At 50.5% G+C, this 18,651-nt stretch overlaps 1 protein-coding gene across 1 annotated transcript in view; it reads left to right on the forward strand.

The window, feature by feature from the left end:
- The first annotated feature begins 673 nt into the window (after positions 1 to 673).
- KLHL22 (kelch like family member 22) overlaps positions 674 to 18,651 on the forward strand; it is a 42,856-nt gene continuing 24,878 nt past the window's right edge. The window contains exons 1-2 of the mRNA XM_055119036.1: positions 674 to 814; positions 5,668 to 5,933. Coding sequence (XP_054975011.1) covers positions 5,707 to 5,933 — 227 coding nt within the window. The 5' untranslated portion in view covers positions 674 to 814; positions 5,668 to 5,706. The remainder of the gene's footprint in view (positions 815 to 5,667; positions 5,934 to 18,651) is intronic.

The raw sequence follows: 18,651 nt of genomic DNA on the forward strand, positions 1-18,651 counted from the left end.
CCTCCTGCCGACACCAGGATGGCCCGACCCCAGGTATGGGGGGAGACTTGGTTGCTCTCGTGGCTGGATGCATTGCCGTAGATGAACCTCGGAGCTGGGGAGAAACTGAACGCCGAGAGCGGCCCTCCAGGACGGCTGGGACCAGTCCCTCGGGCTGGAGATGAGACTGACTTCAGAATCTCAGTGGAAAACGGGCAAACACTCAGCCGTGCACGCGGGCGAGGCTGACCAGTTCTCCTCATCCAGCAGAGGGCGGGCCATCCGCAGAGACACAACGGGAGGTTGAGGGGGGACCGCAGGAGGCGGGGGAGCGGAATGGGAACCCAGAGGGAGGCGAGGAGCGAATGAATGAATGAGTGACTGAGGACTTGGGAGAGTGATGAGCGAGAGGGAGAATAAGCGAGGGAGGGAAAGAATGAGTGGGGAGGGAGGGAGAACGAATGCATGGAGGGGAGGATTAGAGGGGAAATGAGGGACAGGGAAGGAAGGAGGAAATAGATTTACTAGGGCTTTACTCGTCCCCAAAAATTCCTTCATTCATTCGCTCAGCCCGTCGGGTCTCAGGAGCAGTGGCAGGTGCGAAGACGCACTCCTTAGTCGGGGGCCGAGGCCGTTCTCGGCAGAGACCCGCGCCCAGGCTTCGCTACACAGCCCCTGCGCCCCCGAAGATCCGGTCCCCGGCCCGCGGTCGCCGCCGCCGCCGCCGCCGCCCCCGCCGCCTGAGCAGCGCCGCGCCTGCGCAGTGCGAGCACATGACCGGCCGCGCCCCGCCCCCGCCTCCCGCGAGTGCGGCCTCGGCTTGCAGCGGCGCCAGGTGAGCTGCCGGGCGCGGGCTGCGGCGGCGATCGCGGACCCGGGTGGCCGGGGACGGGCGGCCGTGGCGCCGGGCGAGCGGCGCGCGGGGGCGCGCGGGGCGCGGGGGCGGTGGGCGGCCGGGTGGCGCGGGGCAGCGGCCGGAGGTGAGTCCGCGGCCTGACGTGGCGGGGGCTCCGCGGGCGGGACCCCCGCGGGGGCAAGCGGGGGACGCTGCTGGGGCCGGGAGCCGGTGCTCGCCGCCGTCCGAACGGTCCGCGGGGCTGCGGCGGGGCCCGTGGGCCTCGGCGCACCTGCACTAGCCGTGTCGTTCGAAGCGGATCCGAGCGCGGCCTTTCTCGGGTCGCGACCCTCGGGCGCTGCGCGGGCGGGAGCTGCAACAGGCGGGTGGGTCGGGGCCGCGCTGCGAGTCCCGGCGTGACCTTGGACCTCGGCCTCCGGGGCCTCGGTTTCTTCGGCTCCGTGCCCTGCGGTCTTCCCGGGACTGCAATCCAGGGAGCCCCGAGCCTCGGCAGCTCGCGCGGGGCCGGGAGAAGTTGCCGAGGAGACTGTCCGTGCAAAACCTGCCGGGGGTGGCCAGGACGCGGCCGCGGGTTCCGACTCTTTGCAGTGGGCGCGGGCAGGCCCGCGGAGCCACCGCAGCCTGCAGCGGGCTCCTCCCTGGGAGGTGGGGGGGTTCCTCTTTCTCGACCCCTTGGGGCTGGGCCTGCACACCTGGTTTGGCGCGCTTAGTTGCTCCGCGACTCTGCTTTCTGGAGGCATCCAGAGTGCTTCCCACATAGGCACCCCGACCAAGGCTCCCCCTCCAGAAAGAGACCCGTTGCCCCTCCAAAAATAAAACCGCACTGCTCCTTCAGAGATAAGGACCTACTGCCCCTTCAGAAATAAGAACCCATTTATCCTCCAGAGATAAGAACTCACAGCCCCTCCAGAAGGACCCATTGCCCCTCCGGAGATAAAAACCCACTGCTCCTCCAGAATTAAGAACCCATTGTACCTCCAGAAATAAGAACCCACTGCCTCTCCAGAAAAGAACCGATTTCCCTTCCAGAGATTAGAACCCACTGCCCCTCCAGAAATAAGGATCCAGTGCCCCTCCAGAGATAGGGACCCAGTGCCCTTCCAAAGATAAAGACCCATTCCCCCTTCCAGAGCTAAGAACCCATTCCCCCCTCCAGATACAAGGACCTAGTGCCCTTCCAGAAATAAAGACCCATTTCCCATTTCCCAGATTGCCCCTTGCCCTTTGTTGCGGGTGTGGCTCTTTCTCCCCAGTACTGGCATTCATTGAGGACAGGCTTCATGTTTTGACCTCACAGAGAGGGCCGGCCTGACTCAGGGGATGGTATTGAGTTGACAGTTTTTAAAAATGCTCTTGACTCTTTTATGTGTGAGATTATCAAAAATTTATTTTACGGTTCTTGGTTTGTACCTACCAGAGATATAAAAGTGGAGTTCTTAGTTTCCTTATTTTTGCTTTTGTGGGGTTTTACTTATTTTTAATTTATTTTTTTTGGGGGGGCTACACCTGGCTTGTGCTTAGGGCTTTCTCCTGGCTCTTCGCTCAGGGATCACTCCTAGAGCTGCCTGCAGAGCACATGGGGTACTGGGAATCAAACCTTAGTCAACTTCATGCAAAACAAGCACCTTAACCTGCAGTAATATCTATCCCATGCCAGTTTGAAACAACCGAAAATCGAGGGCCTTGACTGTGATTGCTACTGCAGGAGGAAATTAAGTGTAGGGAAGGGCTTCCGGATATAGAGCAGCCTCTGTGAAGAGAATAGAAAGATGAAGAGCACTGAGTGAGCTCCTGAGAACATTTATTTTATTTCTTTCTTTTTTCTTTTTTTTTTTTTGCTTTTTGGGTCACACCCGGCAATGCACAGGGGTTACTTCCTGGCTTTGCACTCAGGAGTTACTCCTGGCGGTGCTCAGGGGACCATATGGGATGCTGGGAATCGAACCTGGGTCGGCCGCATGCAAGGCAAACGCCCTACCCGCTGTGCTATCGCTCCAGCCCCTCCTGAGAACATTTCTTGATTTCAGAAAGACAGGCATGAGAAAGAAATGACAAAGGATGTTCTGCATCCCACTTTTTTTTTTTTTTTTGCAATATGGTCAATTACAGAAATGTGGTTATACTGTGAAATTCTGTTTTCCATCTGTTAAGTCAGCAAAGAGTAAAAAGAAACACTCAGTAATTCTTGTACTTTGCTGGTGGACATATAAATTGGCTCCGTTTCTATAGATGCCAGTCTGGCATCATACATTTATTTTTATTTATTTATATATATTTTTTGCTTTTTTGGGGTCACACCTGGTGAGGCACAATGGTCATTCCTGGCTCTGCACTCAGGAATTACCCCTGGCGGTGCTCAGGGGACCATATGGGATGCTGGGACTCGAACCCGGGTCAGCTGCATGCAAGGCAAATGTCCTACCCGCTGTGCTATTGCTCCAGCCCCATGGCATCATACATTTAAATGGCAAATACATGTTCAAAATAAAATGACCTTTGGAGCCCCGAGAGATAGTATAGCAGGGTAGGGTGCTTGCCTTGCATGGGGCTACGTGGGTTTCATCCCCGGCATCCCATATGGTTCCTGGAGCCCCACCAGGAGTAATATCTAAGTGCAGAGTCAAGCATAACCCCTGAACATCACTGGGTGTGGCACAAAAAATTTTAATTTAAAAAGTTTTAGGGGCTGAAGCATAGCACAGCGGGTAGGGCATTTACCTTGTACGTGGTTGACCCAGGTTTCATTCCCAGCATCCCATATGGTCCCCTGAGCACCACCAGGAGTGATTCCTGAGTGCAAAGCCAGGAGTAACTGGCTGAGCATTGCCGGGTGTGGCCCAAAAAGGAAAAAAAAAAATTTTTTTTAAATGATCCAGCATTTCTTTTCTTTTTTTATTTTTTTCCAGCAGTTCTTTATAAAAGAAATTTTCCTCAAAACTGATGCCTGTGTGTTGTATCTAAATAACTTTCAGTGGGGCTGGAGAGATAGCACAGCGGGTAGGGCGTTTGCCTTGCACGCGGCCGATCCGGGTTCGAATCCCAGCATCCCATATGGTCCCCTGAGCACGGCCAGGGGTAATTCCTGAGTGCAGAGCCAGGAGTAACCCCTGTGCATCGCCAGGTGTGACCCAAAAAAGCAAAAAAAAAAAAAAATAAATAAAAATAAAAAAAAATAAATAACTTTCAGTATAAAAATAATGGGAGAAATCCAGATTTATCTCTGGAAAAAAAAATGATAAAATGAAAACATGGCTCCCCAAGAACTGGACTGTGGGAGAGATATGAAGCGATCATATGCAGAAGATCATAAAAGGAATAAAATGTTATAGATTTCCAGAATGTTATAGTTCACATTTCCCTGTGAACCCCCAGATGCCACTTGGAAAGTTGTGGGGGGGAAGTTCATGCAGTTTTCCCAGAGAGAGGCTCTGATTGCGGGATAGGTGGGAGGGAAATTGAAGTCTCACTATGTGCCTTTCTGTGCCTTCTGAATTCTAGTCATGTGAATGTTTTATATTAAAAAAATAAGTTGGAGACCTTAATTATTAGATGTTTCACACGAACAGAAAAGTGCAGACACTAATGACCTCTCCATGTCCTTATGCATCATCTTACTCCTTCTGACCTTTGCCCCCTGACTCAGAGCATCCTGCGGTTTGTGGTTGCTTCTGGTTAGTTCCAAGTCCAGCAGTAAAGTGTGTGTGGTAGATTTGTTTTACTGATTGGATTTCTCACACTCCTATTTAAGTCACTTTACACATTTTTGAATGTACTGACTCAATTATTGGGAGGCAATCTTGAATTTAAAGCATTCTGCCAAGGGATAGAGTGACATTACAGTGGGTAGGGCTTTTGCATGCCTGCCAGGAGTTATCCCCGAGCATAGAGCCAGGAGTAAGCCTGGAGCACAGCTGGGCATGGCCCCAAAACAAAACAAGAAAAAGGAAAACTTGACAGCAGGCAGCTGAGAGATAGTATAGAGAGTAAGGCGTCTTGCATGTGTCTGTGGTGTCCACAACCCTGGTTTGAAACTGCTACCACATCAGGTCTCCTTAGTATCTTCAGGGGTCACTCCAGTGTGGCCCAAATGCTGCCTTCTTAAATAGCGTCCTTCGTACTACCTGTGGTCCTCCAGTACTGCCAGTGGTCACTTCTGAGCCAGCTGAGCAGTGCTGGATATAGCCCAGACCACCTCACCACCCCAAATGAGTGAAACACCATGCAAAAAAGAAAGAAAACCCACCAAAATGCACCAAAGAGGAGGTGCAGCAGTAGGTCCTGCTGAAGCTACTGTATCTGACTCCGATACCCAGCAGGCCCTGGTTACCCTCCCCGCGTCCCCGTTACCCGTGTAGCTCTGCCCTGGGTCTCCTGACAGCCACCTGCTCAGGCCTTGTGACTCTGGCGCCTTGTTTTGTTCTTTCTCAGTAAGAGGGCGGCAGAGTCCTGGAGAACCTGGTCTGTGCTGGTGCTCTGTGTTCATCGGTGACCAATGTCAGGTTTCCCCACTGGGATTCCTGCTTCGATTCCCCCTGCTTATGCTCACGGAACCCGAGAAGCTTCTCGGTCAGGCCATGGAGTTGGGGCGCCAAGCCAGGGTCTGAAGACGAAAGGGAGGGGTGGAGGGGTGCGAAGAATCTCAGCAATGAAGAAGCCCGAGTCTGGACAAGCCGTGGGGATGGGGAATCTGGGTGTGAGGCAGCAGGGACTCCAGGGGCCCCGGAAGGAGGAGCCGGAGCCAGGAGCCGTGGGGCCCCCGGGAGCAGAGAGGTCCCTCGGGCACGGGCTGGACATCCGTCCCTGCCTCACTCGCGTCTCCTCTGTCTTGCCAGCTGACGCCCGCGGTGGTGAGGTCTGGTGTGGTGGCGAGGATGGCGGAGGAGCAGGAGTTCACGCAGCTGTGCAAGTTGCCCACGCAGCCCTCGCACACGCACTGCGTCAACAACACCTACCGAAGCGCTCAGCACTCGCAGGCGCTGCTCCGCGGGCTGCTGGCGCTGCGAGACAGCGGCATCCTCTTCGACGTGGTCCTGGTGGTGGAGGGCAGACACATCGAGGCCCACCGCATTCTGCTGGCTGCGTCCTGTGATTACTTCAGGTGAGCTGGCCGCCCCCTGTTCCCCTGAGCCGGTCACGCAGCTGAGATGCCAGCTCTGCCAGGTCTGTGTGCTGGCACTGGCCGCCGGACAGAGGGGCTGGCAGAAGCCCCCAGGTTGCTCCCACAGAGCTTCTCTCATTGTTCCTGTCAACAGGGAGGTGCAAACGGTGGGTGTGGGGGGCGGGGCCTTGGGATTTTTGTGTTCTCCTCTGAGAGGTTCTGTGTCTCTAGGGCATGTCTTTTGTTATTTGTTAGTTTGGGTTGTTTGGCTTTTGGGCCACACCCTGTGGTGCTCAGGGGCTACAGCACCTGGCTCATTGCTCAGGGTCACTCCCGCCCATGCTTGGGACCCTGTCTTGTGGTGGTGAGGCCTCCTGCACGTAGAACAGGCACTGGGCAGGTGGCATCGTCTCTCCAGACCCACATCTCTTTCCTTTAAAATGATTTTACTTGTAGTGGTTTTACTTGGCATATTTCACTTTCAAGAAATGAACTTTCTGCCCAAGAACAGTGTCTTGGTGTCAAGTTAGTTCTCTTCCTACATTACTCTGGCTTCCATTGAGTATTTCACTGAGGAAAACTTCAGATCTGTGAAAAAGTTGAGCACAGTAATGCAACCTGTATACCAATTGTTAAAGTTTTGTCATGTTTTCTTTCTCTTACTTATACATGCTTTTTTTTTTTCTTTTTTTTCTTTTTTGTGTCATACCCAGCAATGCTCAGGGGTTACTCCTGGCTCTGCACTCAGGAATTACTCCTGGCGGTGTTCAGGGGACCATATGGGATGCTGGGAATCGAACCTGGGTTGACGGCCTGCAAGGCAAACGCCCTACCCGCTGTGCTATTGCTCCAGCCCCTACATGCTTTTTTGTGTTTTTTTTTTCTTTTTCTTTTTGGGTCACACCCAGCGATGCTCAGGGGTTACTCCTGGCTCTGCACTCAGGAATTACTCCTGGCCCTGCTTGGGGGTCCATATGGGATGCCAGAGACTGAACCTGGGTTGGCCATGTGCAAGGCAAATGCCCTCCCCACTGTACTACCGCTCTGGCCCCTTTAAGTGTTTTTTTTTTTAAGACACTATGATGCTTTGCAACTTATCTTTCAATATCACCTGCCTCCACACCCCTCTCTGCCCCCACAGTTTTCTCATGCTGCCTGGAAGCGCCCATGTGCCCTGGGCCAGTGTCAGGACCTCTAGTTGCCTGTGGGCACTGAAGGCAGCCACTTGATAACATAAGCATGTTTTCCAGAGGCTGCAGGAAGTGACAGGTCACTCTTCTGGCCCTTTCCCTGGCTGACATTCATCTGGCTCCACCCTGGGTTCTTGCAGCTTCTGATGCTTTACATTCTGTGTTCCCTTATCCACCCATGGGTGTCTCATGGCTGTTTAACCCTGTCCCTCCATATGACATACTGGGTAGAATTGGCATCCTATCCTCATTTCACACAGGTAAGGCTCAAGGAAGGCGAGCCTTACCCGCAGCCAGCAGGAAGTGATGGGAGGGAAACTGGGAACATTGGTGGTGGGAAATGTACACTGGCGAAGGGATGGGTGTTGGAACATTGTATGACTGAAACCAGATCATGAACAACTTTGTGTCTCCCGGTGATTAAAAGAAATCCAACTCTAATTCTTTTTTGAGCACTTTTGTATTCAGATTTCAGTTGTAGTTTGTATATTGTAATTTTTCAAGATGATCAAGTGAAAAATATTATTTGGGGGGTTTGGGCCCCACCCAGTACTGCTCTGGGGCTACTTTGTGCTCAGGAGTGATGCCTTGGGCTGCTTGGGGGACCATGTGCAATGCCAAGGATCACTGCTTGGCTATATGCAAGGGTTTACTCTAGGACTCACATGTAGTTAGAAAAAAGGGGTGGGAGGACTGTAGAGTCTAGTGTTTGGGGGACTATAAAGTGCCAAGATTGAACTCAGGCCTCTTGCATATAAAGCATGTGCTCCCAGATCAAAGGGATAGTACAGAGATAAACTAGTTTGATCATTGCCACTACATATGGTTCCCCAAGATTCGCCAGGAGTTATCTCTGAGCACAGAGCTAGGAATAAACCTTGACCATAGCCGGGATAGAAAAATTAAAGAAATAAAGCAGGACTGGAGTGATAGTACAGTAGGTAGGGCATTTGCCTTGCACGCGGCAGACCCGGGTTTGATTCCCAGCATCCCACATGGTTCCCCAAGCACTACCAGGAGTAATTCCTGAGTGCAAAGTCAGGAGTAAACCCTATGCATCACCGGATGTGACCCAAAAGGCCAAAAAAAAAGAAGAAGAAATAAAGCATGCACTCCAGCCCTTTGAACCATCTCCCCAGACTGCAAAATTATGTTTATATTTGGACTGTCAAAGCGTCTAAGCAGTGTTTGATGATGCTGATGGCCACTCCTGGCAATTCTTTGATTTGTTTGTTTTTGTTTTGGGACCACACCCAGCAATGCTCAGGGGTTACTCCTGGCTCAACACTCAGGAATCACCCCTGCTAGTGCTCAGGGGACCATATGGGATGATAGGAATCAAACTCTGGTTGTTTTGGTCTGCTATGTGCAAGGCAAATGCCCTACCCACTATACTATTGCTCTGGCCCCACTCCTGGCAATTCTCAGCCAACCTGGCCAGTGATTCAGTGTTTGGACCTGAGGATACGGCACGGGGGACTACTAGGGCCTCTATGGTGGTGCTCGAGAGCCTCTTGGACTGCACTTGGTGATGTAGGAAGCCACATGATGCAGGGGAATTGAGCCTGGATGTGCACCCTAACTTCTCGTACTGTCTTCCAGGCCCGGTGCAAGATATTTCTATTTTTTCCCTGCCTTCTTTATTTTACTTTTTATAATCACTGTGAAATTACAAAGTTACTCATGATTGGTACAAAGTTACTCATGATTGGGTCTCAGGCATATGTTGTTTAACACCAATCCTTCACCAGCTCCCATTGCCCTCCACCAGTTTTCCCCTCTCTCCACATTTGCCTCCCATTCACCAGAGACCCTGTGCAAAATATTTCTTAATGGGCACCTGAGAGATAGTATGGCAGGTAACATGCTTGCAGGGCAAGTAAACCTGATCCAGGGGCTGGAGCGATAGCACAGCGGGTAGGGCATTTGCCTTGCACGCGGCCGACCCGGGTTCTAATCCCAGCGTCCCATATGGTCCCCTGAGCACCACCAGGGGTAATTCCCGAGTTAAGAGCCAGGAGTAACCTCTATGCATAGCCGGGTGTGACCTAAAAACCAAAAAAAAAAAAAAAAAAGTAAACCTGATCCAGGTTTGATCTCAGCACCTCATACACCACTTCCTCACCCCCCCACCCCCACCCCATACCCGAGCCCTGCCAGGAAGGAATCCTGAGCACATTGAGTATGGCACAAAAACAAAAGTGTCTTAATGTTTGGAGTCTCCAGTTCACCAGAGGGAGTGTATGAAAACAGAGTCCCCGTGACGCCTGGGCAGATGTGGTCCTCCAGTTCACAGATCTTGGCTTTCCTAAGCTTTGAAGTATGGTGGACACTTGAGCACATTTGAGCACGTCAGATGCTTGGTGGAGCTAGCGTGCTGAGAGCCTCTGAAGGGAGGATGCAGCCAGGAAGACCCAACCCTAGGGCCCACCTGGCTGGTGTTGGAGGGGTCCCCGGGTGTGGGACCTGCTGGATCCTCTGTGGAGCCATCCTGCAGGATGGAGCTTTTGTCCCCAGACAGGCTGTCCCAACTGTCACCGTTCTGTTGCTCTTCCGCAAGGACAGTGGCAGATGCCACCTTCTAGTGATCAGGCACCGGCTGTGGGCCTGTGGGCCTAGTGCAGGCTGTGTGCACAGGAGTACTGCATGGGCCCCTGGGCACCACCAGGAGCAGCCCTGAGCACCCAGCCAGGCGCTGTGTGTCCTAAAAACAAAAATTAAAAAAAAAAAAAAAAACCAAACCCCAAACCCAGCAACCAACAAACCAAAAAACAAAAGCTACTTTCTGTGTGGTTCTCAATTTTCTGCAGGAGCAGCTCCAAGGTCTCTCCGTAGCTGCTCTCAGGCAGCCCCTGGCAGGAGGCACCTGCCTTAAAAATGGGGAGGGGGGCCGGAACGATAGCACAGCGGGTAAGGCGTTTGCCTTGCACTCGGCTGACCCGGGTTCGATCCCCGGCATCCCATATGGTCCCCCAAGCACCGCCAGGAATAATTCCTGAGTGCAAAGCCAGGAGTAACCCCTGAGCATCGCTGGGTGTGACCCAAAAAGCAAAAAAACAAAAACAAAAAAAAAAAATGGGGAGGATTAGGCTCAGGTGTGTGTGTGTGTGTGTGTGTGTGTGTGTGTGTGTGTGTGTGTGTGTGTGTGTGTGTGTGTGTCCGGGCCACAGTGGGTTTGGAAGCATCCACTATGGGACACATGCCACATGCTGAGGAGAGAGGACACCACACTGGGCACAGGGTAGCGGCATTCGATAGTCTCCAGCTGCTTCCTCCACCCCGGGGAGGTTGATGGTGATGACAAGGCAGGTGAAGGAAGGAATGAGGGCCAGGCTGGTTGGTCTCAGTTGCAGTTTATTCCAGTATCCTCTCTATACACTCCCGTCTCTCTCTCTGCTTCTTCCCCCCCATGTTACTTCATTCTCCTTCTCGCTCTGGATCTGGATCTCAATATGGCTTCTCCAGATCTGGCACTGGGACTGGCCCCCAGCCCACTCTTTCAGCCTAGTTAAATCCCCAAGAATGAGGGGTTGGGGCTTACACATAAGTGTGGTCACAATCAATAGGGGTAAAGTTCTTTCCCTCAGAGGATGCTTCTTCTAGGACAGATTCTCTTTCAGCAGGACACGCACCCAAGAGCGGAATCCCATGGGTGTGTTTCTCCTCTCCTTGTCCAACTAACATATAAGCATTCATAATATTAATCATTTTGTATGGACATAGCAAGAGATGCATTAAGCTTATAGAATTGCTTTCCTGGGGGTCACTTCAATCTCAGACTACAGTGCTTAGGCCAGATTAGTCTTTCCTATCCCTAGCAGGGCCCTAGTCTCGTCGTTACTTTTGGATCATAACATGACATGTCCATGACCAAGCTCTTAACTTATAGTTAAGCATTAGGCACTTTGGCCAGGCCCATCTCGATGCCAGGGTAGCACATAATTCACCGCTTGCCCTGGGTCCGTCCCGTCCCTCGTCGGGACCCTGCCTTTGGGGTGCTAGGAAGTAAGGGCAGCTGAGGCTTAAGTCGAGAAAGCAGATGCCCGGGAGTGAATAATATTCGAAGCCAATTAAATCCCATGTTACAAAAGCATATTAACAACTGTCTTTCTTTGTCCATACAAAAAGGACATTGCTTTAAAGTAAACTATTCAAAAGACATGAGAAGAGGAGAAAGGCTATATATATATATATATATATATATATATATATATATATATATATATATATTTATATATATTTTGCTATTTGGGTCACACCCGACGATGCACAGGGCTTACTCCTGGTTCTACATTCAGGAATTACTCCTGGCGGTGCTCAGGGGACCATATGGGATACTAGAATTCAGGGGATGCTGCAAACGCCCTACCCGCTGTGCTATCGCTCCAGCCCCGAGAAAGGCAATATTAACTTAAAATACAAGTTCAGTGTCCCAGAAAGGTCTGACCTTACAAATTGACAGAGTCTGATTAGGGGAAAAGCTGATTAACTGGTTGGGGAAGAGAGCATAGAGAAGTGGTTACAGATAGACAAAGGAATGGGAGTGACTCAGGAGCACTTTGATGGGCGTGACCCGATATACCTAAGCTCCTTGTGGCAAGGAGAACAGGACATACCAATGTTGTCTAAAATTGTTTAGAGATTATTACCAGATAAGCCCAAACTCTGTGGCAAGGGAGAAAGGACAAACCAATGATATCCTACAGTTGGTTTTGTTTGTTTGCTTTGGGACCATTCCTGGCAGTGTTTGAGGGCTTGTTCCTGGTGGTACTCAAGGATCAAACTCAGGCTTCCTACGGGTACAGCACGTGACCCAGCCCTTTGTGCCATCTTCCCGGCTCTGCTTCGGTGGTTGTTAGCTACAGCCCACTGTAGCCCACTGTGTGTCTCCTTTGGTTCCTTGTGCTCCTCTACTCTGCCCTGTACAAAACTCCTGGGCTGGTTCCTGCTCTCCTCCCTGCATTGTGTATGCAAGGCCCTAGGGACTCTTTCCATGCACCACCTCCTGGAGTCGGCCGTCCTCCCTGGGTGGAGCATCTGTGAAGCTGTTGCTTCACTCAGTTCATTTGATTTAGAAGATGTTCATACAGGGCTGGAGCGATAGTAAAGCTGCTAGGGCACTTGCCATGCATATGGTCCACCTGGGCTCCATCCCTGGCATCCCATATGGTTTCACGGCCCTGCCAGGAGTGATCCCTGAGTGCAGAGCCAGGAGTAAGCCCTGAGCACCAATGGGTGTGAACCAAAAACCAAAAAAGAAAATTTAAGAAAGAAAACTTGGATAAAATTAATGATTTTAACCCCTTCCCCCCCCTCACACACACACACAGAAGAGAGATATTTTACAGAAGAGCACAAAGCCCAGATGTGTCTCTTGGGAGTTGTGCCTTTTATTATTTTTTGTTTTGGGTGACCACACCCCACGGTGCTTGGGGGGAATCATCTGGTGCAGGGACAGAACGTTGCCTCATGCAAGGCAAGCACTTTACCTGCTGTTCTGCCTCTGCAATCCTTGAGAGGCCTGCATTTTATTTTTTGGTTTGTTTTTTTGGCCACACTCTGACTCTGCACTCAGGGATCACTCTTGGAGGGCTCAGGGGGCCCTCTGTAGTACCAGGGATTGAACCAGGTCAGCCACATGCAGGGCAAGTGCCTTCCTTACTCACTGTACTGTCTCTCCAGCCCCGGGCTTTGTGCCTTGCAAGAACAAATCCCAATGCCATTTAAATTTCCAAGGCAGGGAAAAAAGAGGTTCAAAAAGGAGGTTCTTAAGGGCCCGAGTGATAGTAGAGTGGGTAGGGCATTGGATCTGGGTTTGATCCCCAGAATCCCATATTGTCCCTTGAGCACTGCCAGGAGTAATTCCTGAGTGCAGAGACAGGAGTAACCCCTGAGCATTGCTGTGTGTGACCCAAAAAGCCAAATGAAAAAAGAGAGATTCTCAAAATTTACATAACATTGGCATCAAAATTGGGCAGACAGGCATCAGGAGATTGCTCAGTGGTAGAGCACTTGCCTTGCATGTGGGAGGCTGCAGGTCTGATACCCAGCACCAAACGGTCCCCCGAGAACTACTGGAAGTGACTGGGTATGGCCCAAACCCGACATCCCCTCAAAAAGTATTGGTTAGGCATCGACATGCAGAAGAGAACTCCAACTTGTTTATTCGTGATAGTGTGGCTATCTCAGTGAGACTTGGCACCCAGAGCTCCACTGGGCCCCATAGAACTTGCAGAGTTGTAGACCCTAGCCTGAATAACAACAGCAACAATTTTTACCTGAACAAAAAGTTAGTTCCATTTTAAGGAATCTTTCTTACAATGCAAGACCTCTATCAGTCAAAGGCAAACTAGCCTCTGCAAGCACAGTAAGCTGGCCTATGAGAGCATTCAGTATCCATTCCCACAGCTAAAGTACTTTCCCCATACACACACATACACACACACACACACACACACACACACAATTGAAAGCACAATTTGAAATTGAAAGTCTTTTTTCCTCCACTTTGTTGCTAAAAACCCTGGGTAGGACTTTGGTTTTCAACCATGGCAAGTTGGCTAGTCATGTACTGTGCATGTACAGTCAGTACTGGCCCATGGGTTAGTGCCTTGACAGCAAGGCAGCCACTGTCCCAGAGATTTCAGAGGCTTCCTGGAACTGTTTTTGTTCATGGATAGATGCCTAACCCTTGATCTTTGTTGACGAGGTGGGGGCTGGAGGAGTGGCCGGGAAACTGGGTATTTTTTTTTTTTTAATAAATTTGGCCTGAATGGATTAAACCACCAAACCCACCCTGAATTACCCAAGCCAGTTTATATTATCGACCTTTTAAGTGTGCATCTCCATACATTTTACTCTGGAAATATTGAGCAGTTTGGATATGAAGTGCTGAACAGGACCCCATGGAGTGTGACCTCAAACAGGGCATGGGCCCAGTGTTATTCTAATTGAAATCTGAATTCTTCTTCAAGGAGTGGGGGAGTTCTGTGGTTCCTGCACACACTGACACAGGAAATATCCCCTGACCTTACATCAGAGGCGTAACTACCTTGTACCGTGGGACATCCAGACTACCCTTATTGTCCCTGTGCTGGAGAATATTCTGTGGTACTCTTTTTTTTTTTTCTTTTTGGGTCACACCTGGCGATGCACAGGGGTTACTCCTGGCTCTGCACTCAGGAATTACCCCTGGCCGTGCTCAGGGGACCTCTATGGTACTCTTTGATGAGTGCCCTGCTGCTGAGTACCAGTGAATAGTTTGTTTTTAAAAATTGTGATTTAGGGGCTGGAGCGATAGCACAGCGGGTAGGGCGTTTGCCTTGCATGCCGCCGACCCAAGTTTGATTCCCAGCATCCCATATGATCCCTTGAGCACCACCGGGGTGATTCCTGAGTGCAGAACCAGGAGCGACCTCTGTGCATCGCTGGGTGTGACCCAGAAATACAAAAAAAAAAAGTTGTGATTTAAAAACATGGGGTGGAGAGATGAGATAGTACAGCGGTTAATAAGGTGCTTGCTTTGCCCACAACCAACCCAGGTTCAATCGCCACCACTCCATATGATCCCACTAGTCTGCCAGAGTGATTCCTGAGTGCAGAGCCAAGAGTAAGCCCGGAGCACAGCTGGTGTGATCCAGAAATCAAAAAATAAATAAAATAGAAGTAACATAGCAAGGGGATGGAGAGTAGGAGAGCAGGCAAATCACTTACCTTGCCTGTGGTTGACTCCAGTTCAATCACCAGAATTGCATATGGTCTTCTTAACAGCACTAGGAGTGATCCCCAAGCACACCTGGTGTGGCCCCCAAACCAAAATACACAAAAGAATTAGCCAGGACATAAGAGACAGTACAGGGGTTAAGGCACTTGCCTTGCACATGGTCAACCCCTGGTCAAAGTCCTAGCACCATATACGTTCCCTAAGCACTGCAAGGGGTCATTCCTGAGCAGAGACCCAGGAACAGCTCCCAGCATTACCATTGTGCACCCCCAAAAAACAAAACCAAAAAGAAACAAAGCAAAAACAGATTTTACCCTTTGACCTATTTCTGTGTCAAGCTGTTAAATACAGTCGCACATCCAGTCTCTCGCAGATTTTCCTCTTGCAAAACTGAAACTCTGACCCCATTAGCCACCTGCAGTTCCTGCTCCCCCAGCCCTGGAAACCTCCCATTCTGCTTTCTGCTTCTATGAATGTTACTGCCCTCGGAACCTCTTGCGTCTTGTGTAATCATAGATCTGTCCTTTTGTCACTGACTTCTTTCTCTTAGTGTATTCTCCAGGTTCACCCATGTCATAGCATATGTCAGAATTTCCTTTTTTTGGGGGCTACACCTGGTGGTGCTTAGGGGTTACTTTTGACTTTTCACTCAGGGATCACTGCTGGAGGTGCTCAGGGGACCATAGGGGATGTTGGGGATTGAACCCCGGTCAACTGTATGCAAGGCAAGTGCTTTATTTGCTGTACTATTGTTCTAGCCCTATAATTTACTTTTTCAGGTAGAACAGTTGTTCACATGTGAATCCACTTATTTATAATTGAGCACTTGAGTTGTTTCTGTCTCATATATATATATATTTAGACTTTTCCTCCATTTGTAATTTGTGTTTTGGACCACATCAGTCATTGTTTAGGGCATATTCCTGGATCTGTGCCTAGGGATCTATCCTGGTGGTGCTTGGGAAACTGGGGATCTAACCAAGATCATCCATACACATGGCATTGCCAGCGGCCATGAGAGGAACCGGGAGGAGTGGCGGCAGTGGTGGTGGGAGAAGCGCCTGGAAGGTTATGTTAACGCTGACTGCAACCTGCAGGTATCGCACGCAGCAGCAGGGCCCGGGAAGCGGCGCCAGGCTGAGGTGAGGCTCCTCGGCACAGGGACGGCACCACCAAGACCAAGCCCTGGAGGTGGCTGTGCAGCTGAGCTTTGGCGGGCTCCAAGACACACAGCGGCCCAAGTGCCGGCTGTCTTCCCACTGAGCCCACCCCCAGCCACCCCCACTGTCATCCCCACCTCCCCGATTCCTCTGGGTTCCCTGCCCTGCACAGAGAAGGACCTTGACCCCGAGGAATGGACAGGTTCCCCGCCAGTCTAGTGTGTCGAGGGGAGTGCTTGGAAATGGGTGGGGATTGCTGCCAGCAGGAGGGAGTTTCTTGTCACCTAAAACAGTCATTTCATATGTACAACCCTGGGGTTTTATTGTTACTGATATTGTCCAGTTCATTAAAAATTTCACTGTATCACTGTCATCCCATTGCTCATCGATTTGCTCGAGTGGGCACCAGTAATGTCTCCATTGTGAAACTTGTTACTGTTTTTGGCATACTGAGTATACCAGGGTAGAAAAATTTCAGAGAAGGAAAAAAGAGTGAATCCCACTCTGCCAAGGAGATGATTTAGAGCATGTGCTGTGTGCAAGGGAGCCCCAGATTTTGTCCCTGGCATCACGTGGAGTGTCCCTGAGTACTTTCTGGAGTGACTCCTGACCATTACAGAGTGTGCCCTCATTTTTTTTCTTTAAAAAAAAAAAGGGTGTGGGGCTGGAGAGATAGCACAGCGGGTAGGGCGTTTGCCTTGCACGCGGCCGACCCGGGTTCAAATCCCAGCATCCCATATGGTCCCCTGAGCACGGCCAGGGGTAATTCCTGAGTGCAGAGCCAGGAGTAACCCCTGTGCATCGCCGGGTGTGACCCAAAAAAAAAAAAAAAAGCAAAAAAAAAAAAAAAGGGTGAATTGTACAGAAAAGCTAAACATTGGAAACAAAGACTGGAGCAAAAGTACAGCAGGGAAGGCGTTTGCTTTGCACACAACCGTCCCAGGTTCAATCCCCAGCACCGCGTATGGTCCCCAAGCTCTGCCAAGGGTGACCCCCGAGCACAGCCAGTATGGTCCAAAAAACAAACGAAGAATAGAAAAATGAACGATGAACACTGTGCCTTCCACCTAGATTCATTAGCTAGCATTTGCCTTGTTCTCTTCAGAGTAAGTTGAAGATATGACAGATCTCTTTACAATGCTTTGCTCTTCTAAGGGGATTTACCTCTAGCATCTTTAATACAATTGCAAAGCTAAGAAAGCTTATGCACATTCTATAATTTTATCCTCTAGTGAGTGCATATTCAAATTCCCTAAATGTCACTGATTCCTCCACCCCTCTCGGAGAGCCTGGCAAGCTACCAAGAGTATGGAGCCCACACGGCAGAGCCTGGCAAGCTACCCGTGCGTATTGGATGTGCCAAAAACAGTAACAATAAATCTCTCAATGAGAGATATTACTGGTGCCCGCTCGAACAAATCAATGAGCAATGGGATGACAGTGACAGTGACAGTCACTGATTGTCCCCCAAAGGTCTTGTACCTCCTCCCCTCTCCATTTGGGATCCAAACACTTTCCCGGATCCATTTATTTATTTATTTATTTATTTATTTATTTATTTATTTATTTATTTATTTATTGCTTTTTGGGTTATACCCAGAGATGCACAAGGGTTACTCCTGGCTCTGCATTCAGGAATTACTCCTGGCAGTGCTCGGGGGACCATATGGTATGCTGCGATTCGAACCTGGGTTGGCCGAGTGCAAGGCAAACGCCCTACCCACTGTGCTATTGCTCCAGCCCCTTTCCGGATCCTTTTGGGAGCCGCAGGGGCCTTGGATTACCGGCAGTGATGCTCAGTGTTTACTCCCTACATTGTGCTTGGTGGGGGCGGGGGATTCCCAGTGGTGCTTGGGAACCACACAGTGCTAGGAGGTTCTGGTCATGCAGAGCACAGGCCAGGAATGTGTCAGAGGACCACTGAGCCTTGGAAAGCATGCTGGGGGCTGCCTGTGGGACAAACCTCTGAGACTCATCCCAGGATTCATGCACCAGACCTGCTAGAGACCCTGATTTGCAGAGACAAGCCTTGCCATCCGTAGAGTTGGGAGCACTCACCACCCCTCGGCGTTCTGATGGTTTAATGAATTTCCAGTAAAAATTCCAGGAAGGCTTCTTGCAGGGGATTGCCCAAAATGGTTTGAAAATCCAAAATTCGCAAAGCAAAGCCAGGTTTTTGAGAACAGAGGCAGTGGAAGGCGCCTGCCCTGCCTGATGCGTCCTTCAGAGCAGCCAGATTGAACCTGCCACTGACGCCTGGAGGAGGGGTGTCACCGGGGGTGGGGGCAGCGGCACCTGGAGAGCAGAGCGGCGTCACCAGAAGACCCATCACAGGTGGGCCGAAGCAATAAGAAATGCCAGGTTGATCTAATTCATGTTTTCCAACATGAAAGGCTAAACAAACAGAAAGAAGCTAGGAGGAAGCAATTTTGAGTATAATCTCAGAAGGAGAGTCTTTCCAAATATGACAAAGCTCGCAAAAAAAAAAAGGAGGAAGGAAGGAAGGAATGGGAGAAATAGTACAGCAGGTAGGGCATTTCCCTTACATGTGACTGACCCAGGTTCAATTCCCGGCATCCCATATGGTCCCCCAACCACTGGGCATTACAGTGCCCAGCAGTAATCCCCTGAGCATTGCCAGGTGT

This window comes from Sorex araneus, chromosome 11 (genome assembly GCF_027595985.1).
Source record: "Sorex araneus isolate mSorAra2 chromosome 11, mSorAra2.pri, whole genome shotgun sequence".
In the NCBI taxonomy this organism is placed as follows: Eukaryota; Metazoa; Chordata; class Mammalia; order Eulipotyphla; family Soricidae; genus Sorex; species Sorex araneus.